At 40.7% G+C, this 27,290-nt stretch overlaps 1 protein-coding gene across 6 annotated transcripts in view; it reads left to right on the top strand.

The window, feature by feature from the left end:
• rnf213b (ring finger protein 213b) overlaps nucleotides 1-27,290 on the top strand; it is a 68,257-nt gene that overhangs the window by 18,662 nt on the left and 22,305 nt on the right. For all 6 annotated transcript variants that reach the window (XR_006083991.1, XM_024431639.2, XM_024431629.2 and 3 more), the window contains 12 exons: nucleotides 77-379; nucleotides 6,479-6,614; nucleotides 6,883-7,071; nucleotides 7,258-7,391; nucleotides 7,525-7,700; nucleotides 7,879-8,082; nucleotides 8,248-8,435; nucleotides 8,590-8,710; nucleotides 11,263-11,363; nucleotides 13,154-13,333; nucleotides 13,573-13,718; nucleotides 14,066-14,165. Coding sequence is in view for 5 of the 6 variants with exons in the window: in XM_024431639.2 (XP_024287407.1) it covers nucleotides 77-379; nucleotides 6,479-6,614; nucleotides 6,883-7,071; nucleotides 7,258-7,391; nucleotides 7,525-7,700; nucleotides 7,879-8,082; nucleotides 8,248-8,435; nucleotides 8,590-8,710; nucleotides 11,263-11,363; nucleotides 13,154-13,333; nucleotides 13,573-13,718; nucleotides 14,066-14,165 (1,978 nt within the window). In the remaining variant the exon portion in view is untranslated. The remainder of the gene's footprint in view (nucleotides 1-76; nucleotides 380-6,478; nucleotides 6,615-6,882; nucleotides 7,072-7,257; nucleotides 7,392-7,524; nucleotides 7,701-7,878; nucleotides 8,083-8,247; nucleotides 8,436-8,589; nucleotides 8,711-11,262; nucleotides 11,364-13,153; nucleotides 13,334-13,572; nucleotides 13,719-14,065; nucleotides 14,166-27,290) is intronic.

Here is a 27,290-nt window from a genome sequence, read left to right as displayed (position 1 = left end):
AATGTACAGTGATGTGCTGTTGACTATTGCATATATCCATTAATATGTGTGTGTTTATGGTTTGTTTTGTTTCCAGGTGTCTGGCTTTCAGTGCACATTGATGACCTCAGGGACACAGAAGACATGAGCTTGAACTTGTCAGTTTTCTGCGGAATGCCAATCAGCAAGCTTGTCCCACCTGCACAGTCAGGTATAGAGACCTGTGAGTCTGTTAATGCCCAAGCAGAGACGGCACACCTGCACAGTTTATCCCTGGTGAGGTCCTGCGTTCAGAAAGCAGTGGGTTTGCTGAGAGACCCCAATGACCTGACCTCCAGGAGCATGCAGCGCATGAACATACTGCTGGGGCTTCTTGGAGAGAACCACGGAGAGATGGGAGGTAAATAGACAGTCCTTGACATTATTTTACTGCTCTTGAACTTCATTGCTCTTTATTGCTGTTTTTGATGTGATTCTCACATACAGCCATCATGTTACTAAAGTATACAAACACAGTGGAAAACTGTCTGAGTGTACTGCATATACTGTCTAAAAGTGAAGTGAAGTGAAGGGTTAGGCACAGATCGAAATGTACTGGGGGGGGGGGCACAGTCGATTTGCGGCACAGTCGATGCCACGCAGGGCTACGGGCCAGAAGGTAAGGTTTAGGGTTCGCCGACCACAACTGACGAGCTAACTCTCCCTGCCTGTTTCATTACACTACAATCAGAGCCGGCTGCAGACAATGATCAGCTAGGGGGAAATCAGATTTCCAACATTTTGATGTCATATTTATAATGATATAAAATATATGCAACAAATTTTCCACCATCAGTTTTCTGTGCCAATGCACCACACAACCGATAAACAAAGCATACCAACTTCGGGCACTTCAATATCATGGTTTGTGTTTTCAACACCACAATAGACTGTCAATCTTGACAAACAGAAAATGCATCTCATTCAACTTGTTGGTGTTTTGTAACAGATGTTTCTTTCCATTCATCAATTGGACGCTGCACATTTTGGATTGATTGATTTTATTTGCAAGTTTAAAAAATACATATATACACAAAGATAAGAAGTGACCGGGATTGCACAATGCATTTGGGGACTTATTTCCATTGTGGTCCCTATTATTTACATGAATACATATACAATTACATAAATACAGACACATTAGAGATAGAGACCAAAAAATGCTCAACCTACAGAGTATGAGGGGAGGAGTTTAAGTACAATTCTTATAAGCTTGTTTGGTTGGTAGGTTATTCTTGAGATGTTTGGGGCTGCTGGTGAACCATGATGTGCAGGCATAATCAAAGTGACACTGGACTAGAACACGTGCCAGAGTCTATATGTGTAGCATATAATTAATCAATGTTCATAAATTCCAATTATCTTTCTCTGTCTGATACCCAGAGGTTGTAAAGTTCTGATCTTAAATAAAACAGACAGAATTCCCAGCTCACAATTGATCAGATCCAAATTTATTTGCGAGAGCTCTCAAGTTTTTACAAATACATTCCTTTTTATACCATCCTAAACTACGCACATACATACACACCAACATAGGGATTTTCTCATGAGTCCCACCACAGTTTATAACCCCTCAGCTGACAGTTCCAGGCTCCCGCAGACACTAGAACTCTGGAGGAGCTCTCCCTGTCCTCTCTTATCTCCACAGATTTACATCCCGGTCGGTTCCAACACAGGTTAATGCTCCCCTCTGTTCTCTTTCTACCCCCACATACATTCCTTTCTTCCTAGGTACATGCCATATAACCCCTTCCTAATGAACAAACATTATTTAATACTACAAGAAAGACAGTGTTCTTGCCAGTTATAGTGCAGTATACCTCATTTAGTCATTATTGATTAAAAAAATCCCATAACAGTACTGCAGTGCATCTCCTCCTCGTGGACTGCACCAGATTTGCCAGTTCTTGCTGTGAGAAGATATCCCATTCTTCCACCAAGGCACCTGCAAGTTCCCGGACATTTCTGGGGGGAATGGTCCAAGCCCTCACCCTCCAATCCAACAGGTCCCAGAGGTGCTCAATGGGATTGAGATCCTGGCTTTTTGCTGGCCATGGCAGAACACTAACATTCCTGTCTTGTAGGAAATCACGCACAGAACGAGCAGTATGGCTGGTGGCATTGTGATGTCAGGATAAGCCTGCAGGAAGGGTACCACATGAGGGAGGATGTCTTCCCTGTAACACACAACGTTGAGATTGCCTGTAATGACAACAACCTCAGTGACACACTGCCCCAGACCATGACAGACCCTCCACCTCCAAATCGATCCCGAGTACAGGCCTCGGTGTAACGCTCATTCCTTCGACGATAAACGCGAATCCGACCATCACCCCTGGTGAGACAAAACCGGGACTCATCAGTGAAGATCACTTTTTGCCAGTCCTGTCTGGTCCAGCGATGGTGGGTTTGTGCCCTTAGGCGACGTTGTTGCCTGTGATGTCTGGTGAGGACCTGCCTTACAACAGGCCTACAAGCCCTCAGTCCAACCTCTCTCAGCCTATTGTGGACAGTCTGAGCACTGATGGAGGGATTGTGCGTTGCTGGTGTAACTCGGGCAGTTGTTGTTGCCATCCTGTACCTGTCCCACAGGCGTGATGTTCGGATGTACCGATCCTGTGCAGGTGTTGCTACACGTGGTCTGCCACTGTGAGGACGATCAGCTGTCCGTCCTGTCTCCCTGTAGCGCTGTCTTAGGCGTCTCACAGTACGGACATTGCAATGTATTGCCCTGGCCACATCTTCAGTCCTCATGCCTCCTTGCAGCATGCCTAAGGCATGTTCACGCAGATGAGCAGGGACCCTGGGCATCTTTACTTTTGTGTTTTTCAGAGTCAGTAGAAAGGCCTCTTTAGTGTCCTAAGTTTTCATAACTATGACCTTAATTGCCTACCGTCTGTAAGCTGTTAGTGTCTTAACGACTGTTCCGCAGGTGCACGTTCATTAATTGTTTATGGTTAATTGAACAAGCATGGGAAACAGTGTTTAAACCCTTTACAATGAAGATCTGTGAAGTTATTTGGATTTTTACAAATTATCTTTGAAAGACAAACATCCCTTTTTCAGGACCCTCTTTTTTTGCTGAGTTTATAATTGTGACAATAACATTTAATAAAAGCCATTATTATTCCAAATCAAAATGGATAATTCTAATAGCAATAGCATAGACTAAGATTAGACTGCAGTATATTTATTATTTATGTCATTCACTCATTTTTTTTAACCTCTTCAGTGGCCACAATGTCAGTGGTGAGATCACTGTATGTCCTCTGGCGTAGGGAAGGGTCTAGGTGAGACAGGGACTTGAACCTTGGATCCAGTGAAGTAGATCTATGAAGGTAGTCCTGTACATTAGTGGTGGCGCGGTCTTCCTCACTTGGGGCCATGGATTGTAGAATCCTTGTTTTCAGAGGTAGGATCATGGACACAGACAGTTTCAGTACTCAATAGGGTTGTAACCGTTTTGAGGGGTTTGAGCACCTGGAGGTGAGCACCTCCTTGAGCACCTCCTCTGCCACTTTCAAGTCATCATCAGACAAGGTGACAATGTCTTTATTTTTCAGGGTCTTGTCTGTCAGTGCAGAGTATACAGCTGCCTGCTGCTCAAGATGTAACTCCACTTATGACATGTTAGAGAGCTAACTTGTTGTGACATCGTGTATGAGCTTGTGTGTCGGTAGCTGTAGCATTTCTTGCTTGGTCTTAAGCACGTGAGCAGCTGTTGTACATTGGTGGAAAAAGGCAACCACCTTCCTGATCCTCCATAGGAGGTGGTCCATCTGGTTCACTGAGATTCCCCTTTGGGATGCTAAATTGATCACATGTGCAAAGCAAGCTATCTGTGGCCCCAGTCCAGCTTCTATCACTGCATTTACTTGGCATTATCTGTGGTGATTGGGATATTGCTATTGGGCCTCTCTAGCTTCCACTCTGCTACTGCTCCTAGCAGTACCTGCGCCAGATTTGTGCCTTTGTGAATCTTACAGAGGGGGCGTGTCTGTAGCACCGGACTCTACATCTCCCACTCCTCTGTGGTAGTGACCAGTCACAGTCACGTAGCTTTCCATTGCCTTGGAGGTCCACCCGTCTGTGGTGAGGGCAACAGAGTATGGCCTCATGTCTGCAGCGATAAACATCCCAATAGATTTGGTGATGGCTTTAGCCCGGTCTGATTCTGCAGCCAAGGGCTGCTTAAATGCCGCGGTGAGAAGTTGTTGTCGCTTGGCTGAGTTGGCTCCCGTCTGACACACCAGGGTAATGACGCTTTAAACATATATTTCCATGATCATACGGCTTTCTTGTGGCATAATGCCTACACACCGTAATGGTGTTGTCCACCACCCTTCTTCCATCATCATATTTGACAGGGAAGCCAAAATGCTCCCATACATGAGTCTTAAATGAAGCGGGAGGCTTTTCCAGTTCTTCCGCTAACCATGGTTGTCACTGCTCTTTTTTCTCCATTGCAATGCGAGCATCCAGGATTGATTCGTTGGGATTCAACATTCCCCGTTCACGTGAACAGTACACACACACACACACAACTGCTTTCAAAAAAATATATAATAATAAAATAAACCTTCAGGCTTCAGAGTAAAACACAGCACGCATCTGTCTTGTCTTTATCTTTTCATTGCAGCTCTGCATCGAGATTTAGGGAATTATTACTTTAAAAAGTAACAGTGGCAGTAAAACTTTCACACTATGATGGTTAAACTTTGCAATTGATGCGCGGTTCACATGCGTGCCGAACCGTGCGGGGTGATCCGTACGGATAAACTACGGTCCGTTACACCACTACTATATGCAGTTGAATTCGGAAGTTTACATACACCTTAGCCAAATACATTTCAACTCAGTTTTTCGCAATTCCTGACATTTAATCCTAGTAAAAATTCTTTAAATTGTTTAACTTGGGTCAAATGATTCAAGTAACCTTACACAAGCTTCCCACAATAATGTTGGGTGAATTTTGTCCCATTCCTCCTGACAGAGCTGGTGTAACTGAGTCAGGTTTGTAGGCCTCCTTGCTCACACACACTTTTTCAGTTCTGCCCACAAATGTTCTATAGAATTGAGGTCAGGGCTTTGTGATGGCCACTCCAATACCTTGACTTTGTTGTCCTTAAGCCATTTTGCCACAACTTTGGAAGTATGCCTGGGGTCATTGTACATTTGGAAGACCCATTTGCGACCAAGCTTTAACTTCCTGACTGATGTCTTGAGATGTTGCTTCAATATATCCACATACTTTTTACCCACAACATGATGCTGCCACCCCCATGCTTCACGTTTGGGATGATGTTCTTTGGGCTTGCAAGCCTCCCCCTTTTTCCTCCAAACATAACGCTGGTCATTATGGCCAAATCTCCAATTGACTCAAATGATGTCAATTAGCCTATCAGAAGCTTCTGAAGCCATGACATTTTCTGGAATTTTCCAAGCTGTTTAAAGGCACAGTCAACTTTGTGTATGTAAACGTCTGACCCACTGGAATTGTGATACAATGAATTATATGTGAAATAATCTGTCTGTAGACAATTGTTGGAAAAATTATTTGTGTCATGCACAAAGTTGATATCCTAACCGACTTGCTAAAACTATAGTTTGTTGACAAGAAATTTGTGGGGTGATTGAAAAACGAGTTTTAATGACTCCAACCTAAGTGTTTGTAAACTTCCAACTTCAACTTTATATATATATACAGTATATCACAAAAGTGAGTACATCCCTCACATTTTTGTGACAACACTGAAGAAATGACACTTTGCTACAATGTAAAGTAGTGAGTGTCCAGCTTGTATAACAGTGTAAATGTGCTGTCCCCTCAAAATAACTCAACACACAGCCATTAATGTCTAAACCGCTGGCAACAAAAGTGAGTACACCCCTAGGTGAAAATGTCCAAATTGGGCCCAATTAGCCATTTTCCCTCCCCGGTGTCATGTGACACGTTAGTGTAAGAGAATTTTAGGCCTAACCCCAGAGAGATAGAGATATGCCGGTGGCAGGCTACTGCATCTGCTATACAGATATAGACATTCAGAAGGAGGGTAATTCGAAATTTTTCGATCAGTATACGTATTTGTATAAAGATAAGCATTATATTGTTACAGTCTTCCTCACCACAAGTTGGAGTGCCGGGGCACACTGCCTTCATATCATAGGCCTGCAGTAACTAAAGCTTAATAATAGCCACACCATACCTTCACAAATGTTTCTAAACTTTATTAGGGTAATATCAAAAGTAAGTCAAGCCGGTGTTTATAAGGAAAATACGAGCTGAAGAGTGAATGTAAACCAGGAGGAAAAAAATGCACTACCCTCCCCTGTGCCCTCTATAAAAACACACAACCCTCCCCAAAGCCCCCCCAAAAGTTTGACAACCCTTCTCTACTTTGAACCCCCCCAGTACATTTCGATCTGCCCCTTAGATAATACTGTTTCATGTGCCCTACAGCTCTTTTCCAGAACGTGTTGCTGGGTAGACTGGCAGGGACCCTGGTACAGAGGGAGGAGCTGGTTCACAATCCAGGGGAGTGGGTGAACAGAGAAGCCAAGAAACGCCAGGCTCTCCAGGAGGGTGGCACTCTAAGGTAGTAGACCACCTGGTACAACACTTTAGAAGTAGAACAATTTAAAGTAGAACTCTAAGGTTGTCGAGCACCAACACCATCTTATATGACCGATATGGAACAATAACACTTGTCTTGGATAGAAGATAGGCATCTTCCTATATCAACTCTAGTATTTCTTCCTGGGCCTGATGTGCGCTGTACATATATAGTTGATATAAGAAGATGCTTTCCTTAGTATTACTTCCTGGGTCTGATATGTTCTCTCTGTGTATTCCTTCACTGTAAGACACACCCTATGGCGCTGTCTGCAGTCCACCCTGACTCCAGTCCTGGCCTATATGGTGGAGGTTCTGGACAGGGATGCAAACCTGGACCTGCTGATCTCTGCTGGCCTCAGTCAGGCCCTCATACAGCTTTGGTTGGACATTCTGGCAGACAGACAGATTCTGGACCTTACACCACCACAAAACTCCAGGTATCCAGTTCAGTAAATTGGTATTGTCCCCAAAGGGCAATTGTTTTGTACTTGCTGAGATCTGTCTGTATAAATGTCACTATGAGTAGTTCCAATAACCTTTTTGATTTCAATTTAAGAAAACAACTAAATAAAATACCTGACTGATATATAGTTGTATAATTCAATTTCCCTTTTCCTCTCTAGTGGGTCAGACCAGGAGGTCTTGGTGCAACATTACTTACTGTTGGGTGGTGAGGAACACCCCTGTGCTGCCCCCTTCAGTTGGCTCATTAGAAGGCACTTCCAAAGCCTGTGGGAGGAATCAGAGTTTATACCAGGTGAGTGACAACCTTTGTTACCTGGTTTATCTATGTCCCTAATCATGTGTCCGTATTGGGACTATCTAGAATTAAATAAATTATATTATGCTACGAGTGTATTGTCTAACTAATGAATCTCACTCTCTCTCAGTCACAGAGGATGACAGCACCCAGAGGATTGTCCAGTTTGTGAGCACGGCCACCAGTAGCAAGCTCGGTAGCCTTATAGGGAAACTCTCAGACCAGGAGCACCTGGACTTGGACAAACGATACCTGCGTGACTTTCTGCTGCTTTCCTTCAAGATCAAATCTGAAGATGAGCTGAGGGTGCGACTGTGTGAATCTTGAGATACCATTTCACATTACATTTTAAAACAGTCTAGTAAAAAGATATTGGGAAAACTAACAACTGTCAATTAATGAACAGTTTATGAACTATGAATTATCATTCATAAGTGTTGCCATTATATTTTCTCAAGTTGGTTACCCCTGTTCCCATACATAGGTGTTCACCAGAGCGGCGCTGGGCTGTGTGTCTGAACTCCAGCGTTCCATGACCATTAACCCTGATCTGTCCCCTGCCTGGGTGATGGCTGCAGCTAGACACTATGCTCCCAGACTGGACACTCTGTCCCATATCCTGCTGCTGCAGCCCCAGCTGGCCCCAGACATTCTACAGCAGGCCTCACACACAAAGCCCACAGACATGGTGAGATCACATCAATTACACCGTAAATAAGGTCCAGAGTTAAGAGTTTAACTTGGGCTGGAAGTTTTTCCTGGTCACATATGGCCACAAGGAACAACACTCAACGAATTATGTTACGACCTGGAGGAAAAAAGAAAGCATGATGACAATCTTTTTTTGTGGCAGCTAGAGGACATTTTGGCTCTTGGAATTTGTGTGGAGAGGACCAAGCTGCAGACTGTGACGTCCCTGTCAGACTGTGAGTCCCTCTTACGCAGAGTGGAGCTCCTACAGCCATGTCTGGATAGAGCATTCGGTGAGAAGTACAGCTCCCTCTGCAACCCTGGCTGTCTCCAGCACCTGGACTCTATCAGGTACATTGATTGATTGATATAGTTAGTTATTATTTGATTAATTGATTGACTGACTGACTCATTAGTTGATCAGTAGATTGATTCATACCAAATAAAGTCAAAATACAGATTTTTTAAATATTAGTCACCTTCTTCAACTTCTTCTGTCCTTCAGGTCTATTTGGCGTGGGATGCTTGTAGTAGCCGCATTCATCCAGCAGGTGTTGTTTGAGGGGAAACAGATAGACCCCAGTCTGGAGGATCTGGCTCTGAAACACTGTAGCCTTCTCCAAAGCGTAAGTGAGAAGTTGGGTTTAGATAGTATTAGCAATAATGATCCCCCCACCGTTGCAGTTGTGTAGTGGAGGGTATACGCAGGTATTTGCTATACATACCCACATTTAGGGCATTCTGTATACTCCCTTAATCCCCAGGATGCGTATCAAAGTAGTGTGGTGGAGGTATATACCGTATCTATTAATAAGGCTGATGGAACAGATCAGAATGTTTAGCTTAAAATGTTGATAAATTATTATTTCGTGAAAATTTAAGCTAGCAATGTACACACATTGGTAGGCCTACACACAAATGTTTCAAAATGCAATTTGTGGAAAACACTGTTCTAAAATGCACATGCAAGCAATTTCATGGAACAAGATGGAAATATCGGTTAGAAATTTAGAAAGAGGAGAGCTCGAAAGATGCAACAACTATTATGGTCTGCTAATATAAATAAAATAATCCCTTTGGCTGATCGACAATAAAAGAAAGTTGAACAGGAGAGCGCATAAGTCTTTATAAAATAATTGCCTCCACGTTTCTATGGTGGGATTTTGGCTATCGGCTACTTTGAAGAAAGGTAAGATATGCCTCATAATATGAAGTAAAACAGAGGATTCAAACAATGAAGGAAGAGGAAAAATATAGTGATGCTAATGATAGGCTTAACTGTCTTCTAGTAGATGGAAAGGCTTTCTCAAAAATCTTCTCATTTAAATGTTAGAGCTACAAAGTAGTCTGACAAAGTAGTTTTTCCCAAGCCTCAAAAGTGGTCTCCTGATGTGGTGTGAGCATTTGTACCCTACATCTCAATTTCCACCTAAAATGACATACCCAAATCTAACTGCCTGTAGCTCAGGACCTGAAGCAAGGATATGCATATTCATGGTACTATTTGAATGGAAACACTTTAAAGTTTGTGGAAATGTGAAATTAATGTAGGAGAATATAACACATTAGATCTGGTAAAAGATTAAACCAAAAAAACATGCATTTTCTATTTTTGTTGCATCATCTTTGAAATGCAAAAGATTGGGGGTGTAATTTAGATTTAGGAAGCTGGGTGTAATTTAGGTGTTGTCCAGTCATGTGCAAAGTTTCAGACTGATACATTCAAGAATGAGATATCTACATAATATTTTGTATCAAGTCTCCCAGCTGTCCCTCACGAGTTTGCCCAAATGTACCCAAGTGGCCGAATTGGTCAATTGATACATTTCCAAGTACATAACTACAGAGAACATACACAAATGCTATGGTAATAAAAAAAGTACAATTTACACACCCCCAGGAATGTCATACATGATGGATCATTAGCTTCCCTACATAAAACGGTACTAACCTTCACTCTATATGGCCAGGCGGGGGTGGGTGTGGAGACAGAGACAGAGACAGCAGAGGGGTCAGACTGGAGGAACCAATTCCTACATTTGAATGAGTGGGGGATAGAGGACTTGAATGTGATGTCTGAAGTTGTCACAGGTCATCCTACTCTTGACCACTATTGAGTTTGTTTTTTTTTAAACAAAAAAAAAATAGGTTAGAACTCAAGTTTGCGAATACTTATTTGATTTAACCTTTATCTTAGCAGGGGTGAGCACTGCTAAGCATCTTAGCATCTTAGCAGGGGTGAGCACTGCTAAGCATCTTAGCATCTTAGCAGGGGTGAGCACTGCTAAGCATCTTAGCATCTTAGCAGGGGTGAGCACTGCTAAGCATCTTAGCATCTTAGCAGGGGTGAGCACTGCTAAGCATCTTAGCATCTTAGCAGGGGTGAGCACTGCATCAAATACACAACACATATCTATAAACATACAATACCAAACTACGCTACATTGTATCTCTGGAACCCTCAGGATAACAAATCAGAGCAAGATTCGTGAATGTAAATACATTATATACCGTCAGAGGTGAATGTATCAAACCAGTTGCCTTGATAAAAGTGGTTTGTAGTTGTGCACAATCATCAAACATCAAACAATAGCATGGCATTTTTTTCCGCTGTAATAGCTACTGTAAATTGGACACCGCAGTTAGATGAACACTCATTTAAGCTTTCTGACCATATAAGACATGCTTTTGTTTTCAATGCCATTCTAGTCAAATATCGCATATTGTGCATCAGGGCACTAATCCAGTAGAGGTTAAAGCATCCAATTTATTTTAAGAAAATGTGACTTTGAGAGCGAAACTATTTTTAAAAAAGATTTCTGACTTAGATGACATTCTCATGTATCTATGTCAATAGTAGACCTACTATTAGCCTACTGCACAGTACAGCTTGGGTTGGCCTGTCTTTGAAAGACCAATATGGGATTCCTAATTTTAGGTCATTCGGAATGTATGTCACTGTTTGTCAAATTATTTTTCACACAGGGCGCCTTTCCTTCGCCAGGTGGGTCATTCAGGAAATGTTTGGCAAAATTAGAATATACCCACTTCTCAAGGCACCACTACACCACCGCCCTTGATTGATTACACATTATTTGTCATGTTTAAAGAGAACTCTGCAAGGCCTATTCAACATGTTGGAATCAGTTTGCAGTTTTTATGTTTTTCTTCCTCTCAGCTGATGCAGGACTCTCCTGATCTGAGGAATGTGGACACATTACAGCAGCTGATTCGTATCCTCAACTCCTATCATCAAAAGTGCATCAGCGGGGATCTGCGGTAAGACTCAATTCTATATCATATTGTTTGGTTTTGTATTAAACTAATATACGCTACATAGCTACAAGTATGTGGACACCTGCCAGTTGAACATCTTATTCCAAAATCATGGGCATTTGTATGGAATTGATCCCGACTTTGCTGCTATAATAGCCTCAACTCTTCTGGGGAGGCTTTTCACTAGATGTTGGAACATTGCTGCAGGGACTTGCTTCCATTCAGCCACAAGAGCATTAGTGAGGTCGGGCATTGATGTTGGGCGAATAGACCTTGCTCTCAGTCGGCGTCCTATTTCATCCCAAAGGTGTTCAATGGGGTTGAGGTCAGGGCTCTGTGCAGGCCAGTCAAGTTCTTCCACACCGATCGCTTTGTGCATTGTCATGCTGAAACAGGGGCATTATCATGCTGAAACAGGAAAGGGCCTTTCCCAAACTGTTGCCACAAAGAAGCACAGAATCGTCTAGAATGTATGCTGTAGTGTTAAGATTTCCCTTCACTGCAACTAAGGGGCCTAGCCCAACCATGAAAAACAGCCCCATACCATTATTCCTCCACCAAACTTTACAGTTGGCACCAGTAGCATTCTCCTGGCATCTGCCAAACCCAGATTCGTCCGTAGGATGGCCAGATGGTGAAGCGTGATTCATAAATCCTGAGAACGCATTTCCACCACTCCAGAGTCTAATAGCAGCGAGCTTTACACCACTCCAGCCAACGTTGCAAAATAAATGTTGAAATCCATGTTATTCACTTATTGCACCTACACTTCTCATGCGCACCAACGAGCGTCTGCGTTGCCAAGGGCTAAAATAGAAGTAATTCCTATGTCTGATGCAGATCGCGCTGCAAGTCCTGCCTCTCCCATCTCCTCATTGGTTTATAGAAGCAGGTACCTACGTGCCATCTCCTCATCGGTTATACCCACGTGGGTGATTGAAAGACGAATTGTTGCAGGTTGTCGTGGTAATACTATGAAAGTGTAGATGCCAATCACCATATAAGTTCAAAGATGAAAAAACCTGGAAGGAGGAGAGATGACTAGAAACGATTCGGTTGACCGTTTTATGTGTGGATTAATTGTTGGAGTAGAGGAACTTGTGCATTTCAGGTAAAATAACAACTCAATGTTTATATCCCAGGACAAATTAGCTAGCAACAGCAATCTAGCTAAATAGGACAAATTAGCTAGCAATACAAAATAAATGTATGCACGATGGCACACACGCGCGGCCGGTTTGGGTTTCGTGTTAGCATTGCACATGGTGATTTTAGGCTTGTGTGCAGCTGCTCGGCCATGGAAACCCATTTTATGAAGCTCCCAAATAACAGTTATTGTGCTGACGTTGCTTCCAGAGGCAGTTTGGAACTTGGTTGTGAGTGTTGCAACTAAGGACAGACTATTTTTACGAGCTATGTGCTTTAGCACTCGCCTGAGCCGTTGTTGCTCCTAGACATTTCCACTTCACAATAACAGCACTTACAGTTGACTGGGGCAGCTCTAGCAGGGGAGAAATTTGACGAACCGACTTTTTGGAAAGGGGGCAACCTATGATGGTACCACGTTGAAAGTCACTGAGTTCTTCAGTACGTGCCATTTTACTGCCAATGTTTGTCTATGGAGATTGTATGGCTGCATGCTCGATTTTATACACCTGTCAGCAATGGGTATAACTGAAATAGCCAAATACACCAATTTGAAAGGTTGTCCACATACTTTTGGCCATTTCGTGTATCAGTGATTTCAGCTTCACATCACTTTAACAGTAAACTTGACACTTTCTACCTCCTAGGTTTGGCATCAATTGCCCAGTGTGCCTATCAGAGCTCAAAGAGCCATCCACCCTGCCCTGTGGACATGTCTTCTGTCTGTCCTGCCTCCAGAGCAGCCTCCAGACAGACAGGCATTACTGTCCCAAGTGCAGGGAAGACCTGCCACCAAACTTCCAACCCTCTGTATCTAAAACCATCAAGTGAGTTCAGAAACGGCCTTCAACATCCACCCTTCACCATCTTACCTAATTTACCTTTTCTGAAGCGGGCATTTGTCTTTACCCCATCACACAGCACAAAGTTTATACAAATGGTAGTAGAAAGGTCTTTATGAATGTGACAGATGATATTTTCGTCAGTAAGTGTTTCAGTGAAGCGTCCAGCATTCCCAGTGAATGGATTGACCCCAGTGCTGTGACAAACCCCTGTGTTATCTCAGGTCAGCCCTGCAGCAGCATGCAGAGATCAGGGGCTGCTGTAACTCCTTCTTCCTGGAGGTGGTTTCCCGGTTCTGTCTGTCTGATGGGGAGAGCCCCAGAGAGGGAGTCGTAGAGCTGCTTTTCTCACTACTCATCTCTGCACAAGGTGAGTGCCCTGGAGGAGATGGGAAGCCATTTTGAGCTACTGTGTAGTGGCTGGAGCCAATTCATATATTACATCTACATGTTCTGATTTTGTATGCCTGATATTATACGTTTTTAATTTTGTCATACAGTCGTTTTCATTGCAAGTGAAAGCATAATGTTAGCTAGATAGCTAATGTTAGCTGGCTGGGTCGCTAGCTAATATTGCATGTATGATCTTTGTAGTAATATTATCTCAAAAAGCCATTTGTATTGCTAGTTATAGCCTAATGTTAGCTTTAGAGTTCAACGTTTTGATTAAGAAAGGTCATTGAATGAGACTTGTCATTTATGTGTGTGTGTTTGTAGGGAATGTATACAGGACCAGAGAGCTCACTCCCTTCCTAGAGTGTGTTGACAACAGTCCTGTTGTCCGCTCTGTACTACCTAAACTCCTGCTGCAATACAGGTACAGGCACTTCAAAGTATACATTCTACTCTGACATCTACTAACATACGCACACATTTCTCTCACATTGTCTGTGAAAGAGCTGGCCTTACTCTATCACTTTATGGCTTTTTTGTTTTTAAGACCGATAAAAACTGCTCAAAAGTATTGTTTATTAATTTTATTTATTTAACCTTTATTTAACTAGGCAAGTCAGTTAAGAACAAATTGTTATTTACAATGACGGCCTACCCCTATTGTATTTATAAAAAATAAAATCCAGAGTAAGTTAAAAACAAATTTTAGTTGTATTGATGGTAATAGGGTTTTCATAGGCTATGGGGTTATAGTGACCTACTGTATTTTGAGGTGGTTTGTAGGTGTGGAGTTATTATAATGGGTTATAGTGGGCTAATATAGTAGGCTAAAGTGAGTAATAAGCAGTGTTTCCCAACTCCGGTCCTCCAGTACACCCAACAGTACATATTTGTGTTGTGGACCCGCACTAGCACACCTGACTTTACTGGTCAACTGATCATCAAGCTCTTGACAAGTTGAATCCGGTGTTTTTGTCCGGGACTACAACACAAATTTGTGCTGTTGGGGTTACTCGAGGACCGGAGTTGGCAAACATTGTACTATAGCATAAGCCATAGAATGGGTTTTTAAGCTCTCAAAATGTTTTAGTTTGAACATTCTGATGGTTTTGTGGCAGTGATTTCTTTTTAGAATGTTGAAGCGTGCATTCCGTCATTTACAGTTTATGAAGTATGAATGGTAGCAAAAAGCTGTGTTGAAGCCGTCTAAGTTGAGTCGGTCTGCACATTTCAATGTTGGGTTGGTCCTTGTAGCTGAAACGGATAAAGAGCAGTGGCAAATCCAGATTTTGCCTTTGGAGTCTATGAAGCTTTTATGAAAATTTAAAACGGTTATAGTTCAAAAAGTTTGAAAGCATGCTTCCAGACCGGAAGGAACTCTGGAGCCTTGACTGGTTGAGGTGTAGAATGATTGGGGCATTTTCTCAATTGCATACTCCTCGCGTCCTCTCTCCTCACCTCTTTCTCAAAACGCATTGGATGATCAACAAGTCGATGGTTACCGCTTTTCAAAGTGTGTTGCATTATGGGGATAAAAATAGTCAGACTTGTGTCTACATGTCGACTGCGTGAACATGAGGTCATGAATTTTTGGCGGCAAGTTTCTACAGTTGCTCTTCAACAACTTAATTCTGCAGCCATCACCTGCATTGTGGGAAGCTCTATTGTCAACCAATCATTAGGGTGTTTTCGTTTTGTGTTGTTATGTGCTAATAACATTTAGACTACGTTACCCAGCAGGCTATGCAGATGGTTAAATAATGCCTTGCATGGCTAAACATGGAGTTTTCTAGCTGAAGTATATGTTCATTAAAAGTAGTTAAACCTATGCCCCGGTTTGTCATGATATAAGAAACAAACATGTTTGACCCACGAGAACGTGACCAAAGACTTGACTGAAACAGGAACCAACTTTGCTGCAATTCATGTACAGTGGGGCAAAAAAGTATTTAGTCAGCCACCAATTGTGCAAGTTCTCCCACTTAAAAAGATGAGAGAGGCCTGTCATTTTCATCATAGGTACACTTCAACTATGACAGACAAAATGAGAAAAAAAAATCCAGAAAATCACATTGTTGGATTTTTAATGAATTTATTTGCAAATTATGGTGGAAAATGAGTATTTGGTCACCTACAAACAAGCAAGAAAAAAATGAAATGTCACATTTCCATAAGTATTCAGACCCTTTACTCAGTACTTTCTTTAAGCACCTTTGGCAGTGATTACAGCCTTGAGTCTTCTTGGGTATGACACTACAAGCTTGGCATACCTGTATTTGGGAGTTTCTCCCATTCTTCTCTGCAGATCCTCGCAAGCTCTGTCAGGATGAATGGGGAGTGTTGCTGCACAGCTATTTTCAGGTCTCTCCAGAGATGTTAGATCGAGTTCAAGTCTGTGCTCTGGCTGGGCCACTCAAGAACATTCAGAGACTTGTCCCAAAGCCACTCTTCCATGGTCTTGGGTCGTTGTCCTGTTGGAAGGTGAACCTTAGCCTCAGTCTGAGGTCCTAAGCGCTCTGGTGCAGGTTTTCATCAAGGATCTCTCTGTAATTTGCTCCGTTCATCTTTTCCTTAATCCTGACTAGTCTCATAGTCCCTGCCGCTGAAAAACATCCCCACAGCATGTTGCTGCCATCACCATGCTTCACCGTAGGGATGGTGCCAGGTTTCCTCCAGACGTGACGCTTGGTATTCAGGCCAAAGAGCTCAATCTTGGTTTCATCAGACCAGAGACTCCAAGCAGGGTGTCATGTGCCTTTTACTGAGGAGTGGCTTCCATCTGGCCACTCTAGCATAAAGGCCTGATTGGTGGAGTGCTACAGAGACGGTTGTCCTTCAGTAAGGTTCTCCCATCTCCACAGAGGAACTGTCAGAGTGACCATCAGGTTCTTGGTCACCTCCCTGACAAAGTCCCTTCTCCCCTGATTGCTCAGTTTGACCCGGTGGCCAGCTCTAGGAAGAGTATTGGTGTTTCCAAATTTCTTCCATTTAAGAATGATGGAGGCCATTGTGTTCTTGGGGACCTTCAGTACTGCAGAATTTTTTTGGTACCCTTCCCAGATCTGTGCCTCGACACAATCCTGTTTCGGAGCTCTACGGACAATTCCTTCGACCTTATGGCTTGGTTTTTGCTCTGATGTGCACTGTCAACTGTGGGACCTTATACAGACAGGTGTGTGCCTTTTTCAAATCATGTCCAATCAATTGAATTACCACAGGTGGACTTCAATCAAGTTGTACAAACATCAAGATGATCAATGGAAACCTGAGCTGTACCTGAGTGTCATAGCAAAGGGTCTATGTAAATAAAGTATTTCTGTTTTTTATAAAAACTGTTTTTGCTTTGTCATTATGGGGTATTGTGTGTAGATTGATGAGACATTTTTTATTTAACCTCTCTGGGATATGTGGGATGGTAGCGTCCCACCTCGCCAACAGCCAGTGAAAGTGCAGGGCGCCAAATTCAAAACAACAAAAATCTCATATTTAAAATTCCTCAAGCATACAAGTATTTTTACACCATTTTAAAGATAAAATTCTTGTTTAAAAAATGCTTTACAGCGAAAGCACCACAAATTATTATGTTAGGTCACCACCAACTCTTAGAAAAACACAGCCATTTTTCCAGCCAAAAAGAGGAGTCACAAATAGCATAAATAGAGGTAAAATTAATCACTAACCTTTGATGATCTTCATCAGATGACACTCATAAGACTTCATGTTACACAATACATGTATGTTTTGTTCGATAAAGTGCATATTTATATAAAAAAATCTAATTTTACATTGGTTCAGTAGTTCTAAAACATGCGGTGATTGTGCAGAGACCCAGATCTATTTACAGAAATACTAATTATAAATGTTGATGAAAATACAACTGTTATACATGGAATTAGAGATATACTTCTCCTTAATGCAACCGCTGTGTCAGATTTCAAAAAAACTTTACGGAAAAAGCAAACCATGCAATCATCTGAGTACAACTTTCAGACAACAAAGCAGCCAAAAAGATATCCGCCATATTGGGTAGTCAACATTAGTCATAAATAGCATTATAAATATTCACTTACCTTTGATGATCTTCATCAGAATGCACTCCCAGGAATTGCAGTTCCACAATAAAAGTTTGTTTTGTTCGATAATGTCCATCATTTATGTCCAAATAGCTTCTTTTGTTAGGGCGTTTGATAGACGAATCCAAAAGCGCGTTCAGGTCCCGCCGAACGTCGGACGAAAAGTTAAAAAAGTTCCATTACAGCCCTTAGAAACTTGTCAAACTAAGTATAGAATCAATCTTTAGGATGTTTTTATCATGAATCTTCAATAACGTTCCAACCAGACAGTTCCTATGTCTTTAGAAAAGCAATGGAACGAGAGCTAACTCTCTCCCGCTAACTTTCTCTTCCACTGTATCTACAATAGGGCTGAGTTTTAAAAAAAGCCTCAGATTTCCCACTTCTTGGTTGGATTTTTCTCAGGTTTTCGCCTGCCATATGAGTTATGTTATACTCACAGACATCAACATACATCATTCAAACAGTTTTAGAAACTTCAGAGTGTCTTCTATCCAATACTACTAATAATATTCATATATTAGCATCTGAGACAGAGTAGCAGGCAGTTTACTCTGGGCACCTTAGAAGTGAATCGATTTTAGAATAAGGCTGTAACGTAACTAAATGTGGAAAAAGTCGAGCAGTCTGAATACTTTACAAATGCATTGTACTTATGGGCCCTTCCCAACAATGCAGAGAAAGACAACAGAAAAGTAATAAGTAATATGAAATACACAATGTGTAACGATAACTTGGCTATATACACTATACACTTTATTGTTTATTTACATGGAAATTCATTCTGTGATGTCAGCATACAACTAGACATACACAATATTATATTACATGCAGTATGGAGAGTTAGTAAACAAGTCGCACATTTAAATTTCTACATATTCAAAGTCTCTGCGGCCTTCTGTCCGACCGTGTATTGGAACTGCATATGCCCCACTGTAAAGCAGTGCGAGGGCTGATGGAATGAAACTCGCCTGGCTCCTAATTCTTACTGAACAGTTCTCCATCCGGAAGGCAGCAGCTCAAAAGATTGGGCAAGATTGTGTGTGGGGTCCTCTATGATGCGTTTGACCTTGTCCTTTGCCCGTTTATCACAGAGGCCCTGAAGCCTGCAGAGCTTGGACCCCAGTTTCACAGTCCGCCTGAGCATACCCTTATTGGCCACTGATAGTCCACTGTACCAGGTCAGGAAACAGAAAGTCAGCACACTCTCTATATGGTAGGTGTCGTAGTTGGAGAGTATCCGGGTGTTGACATTCAGTTGTCTGCGCAGGAGGTATGAGGTAATTGAGGTAGATATGTACATTTAACTTGGAGTAAAGTGACTAGGCAACAGAATAGATAATAAACAGATGCACCTCCCCCAACTTCGTCCTCGATTTTCGTCTACGGTCGGTTGCTTTCGCCCTAACCCACTCAAACCAGCCCTTGACTTGAGTGAATGTCAACAAGATGCATAACAAGCATTGTCAACAGTGGGTGTCTCTGCACACAGTCACTTCAATTAGATGGAACATTTGAGTACATCTTTTAACAAAGCTTGTGCAGAGTGAATCTATGGTTTAGGTAAATCTGAACATAGCACTTGTTACAGTGTATGTGTACTGATAGATTAGATGCCTAAGTAGCTAGAACAACAATGGGTTGTTCTCTCTACCGTACCTGCTGTCTTGAACTCTGAATGCTCTGCTATGAAAAGCCAACTGACATTTACTCCTGAGGTGCTGACCTGTTGCACCCAGTCTACAACCACTGTGATTATTATTATTTGACCCGACCTGTCATCTATGAACGTTTGAAAATCTTGGCCTTGCACTGTTATAATCTCCACCCGGCACAGCCAGAAGAGGACTGGCCACCCCCCATAGCCTGGTTCCTCTTTAGTTTTCTTCCTAGGTTCCTGCCTTTATAGGGAGTTTTTCCTAGCCAGCGTGCTTCTACATCTGCATTGCTTGCTGTTTGGGGTTTTAGGTTGGGTTTCTATATAGCACTTTGACATCTGCTGATGTAAAAAGGGCTTTATAAATACATTTGATTGATTGATTGGATGACTACTGGAATTTGAGTGAAACTATGTTTTAATTAGATCTGAACATTCCATGAAAATACTAGTTACTTTGATATAAATTTGTGGTTGCTAGGTTATTTCTGACAGAACACTGTGTGTAGCACAGGAGGGTATGAAATCGGAGTTTCGAAGGCTTACAAAAGGATTTCCCCAGGGCTCAGTTTTACGTCCGATCCTTTTTACACTGTATATAAATGATATAGTTGTTGACTCTACAAATCTCCATTTGTATGCTGATGACACAATTGTTTATTCTAGTGCATCTAATATTGAGAAGGCTTTTCAGGACCTAGTTGGCTTTTGATGTTATTCAAAGGCCAGTATTAAAATTGAAACGTGTGCTTAATGCAAGGAAAACAAAATGTATGGTTTTCTCTTCCCTGAAAGTAAACATATGCCTCAGCAAGGACCTTTAAAACCCTGGACACAGTGTATCATGGTGCTTTAAAATGCTACATCACTTACCCATCACTGGTAATAAATTACTTAAAAATCATACAATGTGATTTTCTGGATTTTTGTTTTAGATTCCGTCTCTCACAGTTGAAGTGTAAAATTACAGACCTCTACATGCTTTGTAAGTGGGAAAACCTGCAAAATCGGCAGTGTGTCAAATACTTGTTCTCCCCACTGTATATGTATCTTGTGACACTTTCTTTTGTGTGTATTTAGTATTTTTCTGTAATATTTTATGTACACACTGCTATTTCCCTGTTTTGCCTTCTTGCGAGGTCACCCTCGCAAACTATGTTTTTAAACTCAATGGGTCTTACCTGGTTAAATACATTTTTTTTAAATGAATCAGGTGATCCCAATTTTGATGTATCCTTATAGCGACTAAGTAAGCGATATAAATGTTTTTGATAGCATAGCTAAATCTTTGCCTAAATATGCTCCAGCTTTTTCACCTGCATCTGTTGACAGGCATGTAGGCCTATGTAGCACTCTGAGGGGGGTTCAGTTGATGACACCCCCCCCCCTAGTTTAATTTCTCAAAAGAGGAATTTATATCAGGGAATGGGTCAGTTACATTTCAAATCCATTCAATTCAGAAAGTAATTATAATTTAATTTCCAAAATTTCCTAATTGAAAAGCATTAAAGTCAATTTGAATTTGAGTGTCCTTCCTGAATTGACTGGAATACCTGTACTCTCCAGGGTGGTTGTCCTCATCATCCTCCTCTTGGTATGCCTCTCCCTCAGTTTAATTGTCATCACCTGCAGTATGTGGAGGTTGTGAATCAGAAAATTATTGCAAGTTTCACCAGCAGCAGTCAACAATCAATGCTCAGGCAGAACATGTTGTATGACAACTTGCTGTCGGCCTATAGCCAAACCAACGCATCGTTACTTACTAGCATTTGAGCTGTTTATGTTGGTGTGCATTGAGGCAACAATAGGTCTTTTATCTTAGGATTTCTTACATTTCCGATAGGAAGCGATACATGCTTTTACCTCCAGCAATTCGAGCGACTTCTCTTTTTTCATGCAGGTAGCACTGTTTCAAGTCCTTGCACTTATTTCTTAGGATGTGCCAGGGTTTGTTATATCCCTCACTTTGAAAGTCCTGATTTAATTGTTGAAACAGAGGAGTTTCTTTGAAGTTTCCAATCTAAAATATATTAGGAAATGTGTCTTGTTTGTGAATTAAACTTAGAAAGATCTTGGTGTCTTCCTCTGTCCACTTGTATCTTGTCATGAGGCGGCAGGGTAGCCTAGTGGTTAGAGCGTTGGACTAGTAACCGGAACGTTGCAAGTTCAAACCCCCAAGCTGACAAGGTACAAATCTGTCTTTCTGCCCCTGAACAGGCAGTTAACCCACTGTTCCTAGGCCGTCATTGAAAATAAGAATTCGTTCTTAACTGACTTGCCTAGTAAAATAAAAAAAAATTGGCATGTCGTTTTGTCCCACAAGCAGTAGGAGCTTTAGAGTTATGTGATGACATCATGTGCCCCACGTACCTTCATAATTATTTGACAATGTGATGTAAAGCAACGTGATAACATGAAACTATACATGTGAAAACAGGTGATCACGTGTGTGTGTGTGGGGGGGAGATATATTCACTACTATATTTATATATTCACCACTGTAATGGTCCAGGTTACAAAGTGGCTCAGTGACTCGTGTTTGCATCTCAATGTGAAAAAAAATGTTTGCATGTTCTTCACAAAGAGGGCAAACTGAGCCAGATGTCTATGTGTCAGGGGAGAAGCTCCAGGTGGTATCTAGTTTTAAGTACCTTGGCATCATACTTGATTCCAACCTCTCTTTTAAAAAACATGTGAAAAAGGTCATTCAAATAACCAAATTCAACCTAGCTAATTTCCGATTATACGAAATTGTTTGACTACAGAGGTAGCAAAACTGTACTTCAAGTCTATGATACTCCCCCACTTAACATACTGCTTGACTAGTTGGGACCAAGCTTGCTGTACAACATTAAGACCTATTCAGTCTGTCTACAGGCTCTCGAAGTGCTTGATAGGAAGCCCAATAGCCATCATCACTGTTACATCCTCAGAAAGCATGAGCTCCTGAGTTGGGAAAATCTTGTGCAATACACCGACACATGTCTTGTATTCAAGATCCTAAATTGCCTGGCTCCCCCTCCACTCAGTATTTTTGTTAAACAGAAAACCCAAACATATGGCAGCAGATCCACAAGGTCTGCCATGAGAGGTGACTGTATAGTTCCCTTAAGGAAAAGCACATTTAGTAAATCCGTTTTCTCTGTGAGAGCTTCCCATGTCTGGAATACACTGCCATCAGACACACATAACTCCACCACACTTTCACAAAATGCATGAAGACATGGCTAAAGGTCAATCAGATTTGTGAACATGGTCCCTAGCTGTGTATTGCCGCTTTCCATGTTGTCTGTTGTCTTGCTGCTTTTTGTTCTATGTTGCTATGTTGCTCTGTCTGTATGCTATGTCTTGATTGTCCTATGTTGCTATGTCTGTATGCTACGTCTTGCTTGTCCTATGTTGCGCTGTCTGTATGCTATGTCTTGCTTGTCCTATGTTGCTATTGTCTATATTGTAATTGTTTGTAATAACCTACCCAAGGACTGCGGTTGAAAATTAGCCGGCTGGCTAAAACCGGCACTTTTACTGAAACGTTGATTAATGTGCACTGTCCCTGTAAAAATAAAATTAAAATAAAAAGATTAACTCAAACCGGACAAACAAACTATACTAAACAAGTTAAATGTCTTACCTGTGATGAAATATTTTACACACACATAACTACATGTAGCATACTTGGACACAGGGTTCCCACATTTTTTTATATAAATGAGAATTAGTATTTAGAAATCACTTCTAAATGTTATGCAGTAAAAACAGCTCAAAATATCAAAATTGGACTAAAGTATTTACATTTTGGGTTACAATAGATAAATCATGACGGACATGACAAATATCTACTTTGTTAGATCAGATTTGTTGAATATATGCCAATCTGGTCTCAATGGAATGGTCTGCGTTCCATCAACCCCTTTACTGCATCCATTAGGCAACAGTACAGAATGTCAGCTTTTATTTGAAGGTATTTTCATGCATATCTGTTTTACCGTTTAGAAATTAAAGCAATTTATGTCCCTCCATTTGAAGTCTTAACACGCTGATCAATGTCTAAATGGGTTTACATGATAGCTCAGCTGAAACGAACACAGCTTGTTTCCAAAGTTTAGCAGGGAATATAGAGGTAGGCATCTGGATGGTAGACTCATTCTCACTGAAGTGCATTGTCTCTCATATACCAGTAAGAGTCACTGTTTAAGCAGATGTTACTGCGAGTGTAGCAAAATGCTTATGTTTCTAGCTCCAACAGTGCAGTAATATCTAACAAGTAATATCTAACAATTTCACAACAATACACACAATCTAAAGGAATGGAATTAAGAATATATAAATATTTGGACGAGCAATGTCAGAGCAGCATAGACTAAGATGCAGTAGAATCGGATTGAATACAGTATATACATATGAGTAATGCAAAATATGTAAATTCAACATAATATCAGCAACCCAATATACACTTTATTTAATATAAGATGAAAAATATTTTTTTACGATTCTATGTGGAATTTTCTACGCAATTTCAACCTATGCATAGTTCTGATAATTATGTTGAAATGAGATTGATTTAAACTGACTAACAGGTTGCTACATCAATGTATTTAAGTTGAAGTTTTACCCTAATGTCAATGTTTACAATGCTGGTTCAAATGAAGCATGAACAGTACTGGTGTTTGACTTTTTTCAAATCCAATGTATTTTCCACTTTGATTCCATGTCACAATACGTTTAAAAATTATGTTGAAATAATGTTGATTCAAGCAGTGTATGTCCAGTGGGAAGTATTTGGACAAATTCACTTATAGTATATTAAAGTAGTCACAAGTATAGTAATTGGTCCCATAGTCCTAGCACGCATTGACTCCATCAAGCTTGTGACTCTCCAAACCTGTTGGATGCATTTACAGTTTGTTTTGGTTGTGTTTTGAATTATGTTTTACCCAATAGAAACTGAATGGTGAATATATTATGTCATTTTGTAGTCACTTTTATTGCAAGTAAGAATAGAATATGTTTCTGAATGCTTCTACATTCATGTGGATGCTACCATGATTCTAGAAAATCATGGATTCATCTTGAATAATGAGCGCGATGCCATTTAGAGGCACAAAGATCATACCTCCCCCAAATAAATGTTTTCTCACTCATCATTATTCATGAGTCCTTCATGCTTTTTCTTAAGATAATCCTGTTGACGCCCATGATTAATCAACTCCAGTCATCATTCACCTCCAGTTATGAAAATTGGTTGTATTTCCTCGCTGTCAAAATAAGATAAAAATTGTCGATCAAATGTTTTTTAAATTTTCAATTCTCCCTGACTGTCTAGCATTCATTACAGTGATTATTAATGAGCTGGACACTGTAAATAAACTGTATGAATGTAGGTACATTGTAATTTCTACACAGTTTCGATTTGGGTTTTAGTAAAAGGAATATGGGACCAAATTCTACACTTTTGACTAATATGATACATTATAAGTGAATTTGTCCAAATACTTCTTCACATTGGGGGGACTAGATACATAAAGTGCTTTCATTTCTAAATGGTAAAACAGATGTGTATGAAAATACCCTCAAATAAATAGGGACATTCTGTACTCTCTGAGAAATGTTATCTCACACACACACACACACAAGGGACTAGTATGAAAATCTATGCACTCACTACTCTTAAGTTGCTCTGGATAAGAGTGTCTGCTTAATGATTAAAATGGAAACGTAAAATGTACTGTCCCCTCATATGAAACATTTCATCTCAAATTCAAAATGCTGGAGTATAGAGACACATTTTTACATTTTGGCTACATTTTGGGGGGGCAGCAGTCCAATAGCAGCAGTCATGGTGTGTAGTTCTCAGAGCCAGTAGAACATTCGGAGCCTTTCTACTCACACACAGCTCACTTACAATTGATTAGGGCAACAGGTGTTTTTCCAGTTTGCATTCTGGCTAGGCATGATGACAATGCTGTCATCCATTGTGTACATCTAATCCCCCCCAAACTTAACTCTGGTACTCGAAGCCTGTTCGACTGCATTTTTTCATTGTTCCACTCTTATCGGGGACTGATTTTGACCTGGGACATCAGGTGTGTGTGCAATTAATTATGAAGTCGACAGATAGCAGCAGGCTCCGGACCTCATGGGGTAAGAGTTGAATACCCCTGCTTTAAACCACCATTAATTTTAACACGCCTGCAGTGTTTGTTTTTAGATTTTTATTTTAAATTCAGTTGTTTCAGTTAATTTTTTAACTTGATTTAGTAGTTTTTATTCAGTTTCAGTTTGATAAAAACATTTCTATTTAATGTTTATATTATTTAGTTAGTTTAAGTGTTGGACAGAAAGTAGACTTATGCATGTAGGCTTTTACATTAATGTGGATGCTACCATGATTACGAATAATCCTATATGAATCTTGAATAAGGATGAGTGAAAACATTACAGAGGCATAAATATCATCCCTCCCAACCCCAAAATGCTAGCCTCACCTGTTAATGTAATGGTGAGAGGTTATTATGTCATGGAGGTATGATTTTTGTGTGTATGTAACTTTCTCACTCATTTATTATTCACGATTCATTCAGCACTATCCGTAATCATGGAAGCATCCACATTAATGTAGAAGTGTTTAGAAACATATTATATTCTTATGTACAATACAAGTGACTCCAAAATGACTACATTATTTACCATTCATTTGTATTGGGCACAAAATAATCTGAAACACAACCAAAACAAACAGCAAATGCATTCAACAAGTTTGTAGTCACAAGCTTGATGTAGTCATTACTTGATTTGAATATGGGACCAAATACTTAACTTTTTACTACTTGAATACACATGTTGTAATTTCTAAACGGTTCGCCCGATATGGACGAACATACCTTCAAATGAAGTAAAGCTTACAGTCTGTAATTTAACCTCATAGTCATTGTATCATTTCAAATCCAAAGTGCTGGAGTACAGAGCCAACACAACAAAAAATGTGTCACAGTCCCAATACCTTTGGAGCTCACTGTAGGTACAACAGATGAAAGGGGAAGATGCAAGCAGTCTATTATAATACCTTGATGTTCCTAAACAGACTTCCTACAGTCACTGACATCTTTCTTTGAATGGGCGTCGCACATAAGCCTAATGAGTCCAAACTTTTCATAGAAGATGCATGTAAAAAAAATATATATATATATTTTTTTTAAATGTATAGAAAAATTAGAATGTCTGACTGTTTTGCTGCTCATGATATTTTAATAAAACATTGGTTATAGGCTACTGTGTGCCTACGCTGGCAAAATAGATGTCATAACCAATTGCGTTACCACTAATACCAGCTTTTGGCGAGTCTTAAATATCACCAGTAGCGCTGCTTGAAGTTGGCGCACATTTTTTAAGGCCACATCTCAAATATTTACACCCCTCCCACCTCAGCGCAAGCGAGCTGTTATAAGACAGGTAAATTACCAACCCTGGAACCAGTCAAAAGTTTGAACACACCTACTCATTCCAGGTTTTTTATTTATTTTTACTATTTTCCACATTGTAGAATAATAGTGAAGACATCCAAACTAGGAAATAACACATATGGAATCATGTAGTAACCAAAAAAGTGTTAAACAAATCAACATATATTTTATATTTGAGGTTCTTCAAAACCTTGATGATAGCTTTGCACACTCTTGGCATTCTCTCAACCAGCTTCATGAGGTAGTCACCTGGAATGCATTTCAATTAACAGGTGTGCCTTGTTAAAGGTTAATTTGTGGAATTTCTTTCCTTAATGCGTTTGAGCCAATCAGTTGTGTTATAACAAGGTCAGGGGGTA

This window comes from Oncorhynchus tshawytscha, linkage group LG01, assembly GCF_018296145.1.
Source record: "Oncorhynchus tshawytscha isolate Ot180627B linkage group LG01, Otsh_v2.0, whole genome shotgun sequence".
Taxonomy (NCBI): Eukaryota; Metazoa; Chordata; class Actinopteri; order Salmoniformes; family Salmonidae; genus Oncorhynchus; species Oncorhynchus tshawytscha.
This window is presented reverse-complemented; position numbering and strand designations above follow the sequence as displayed.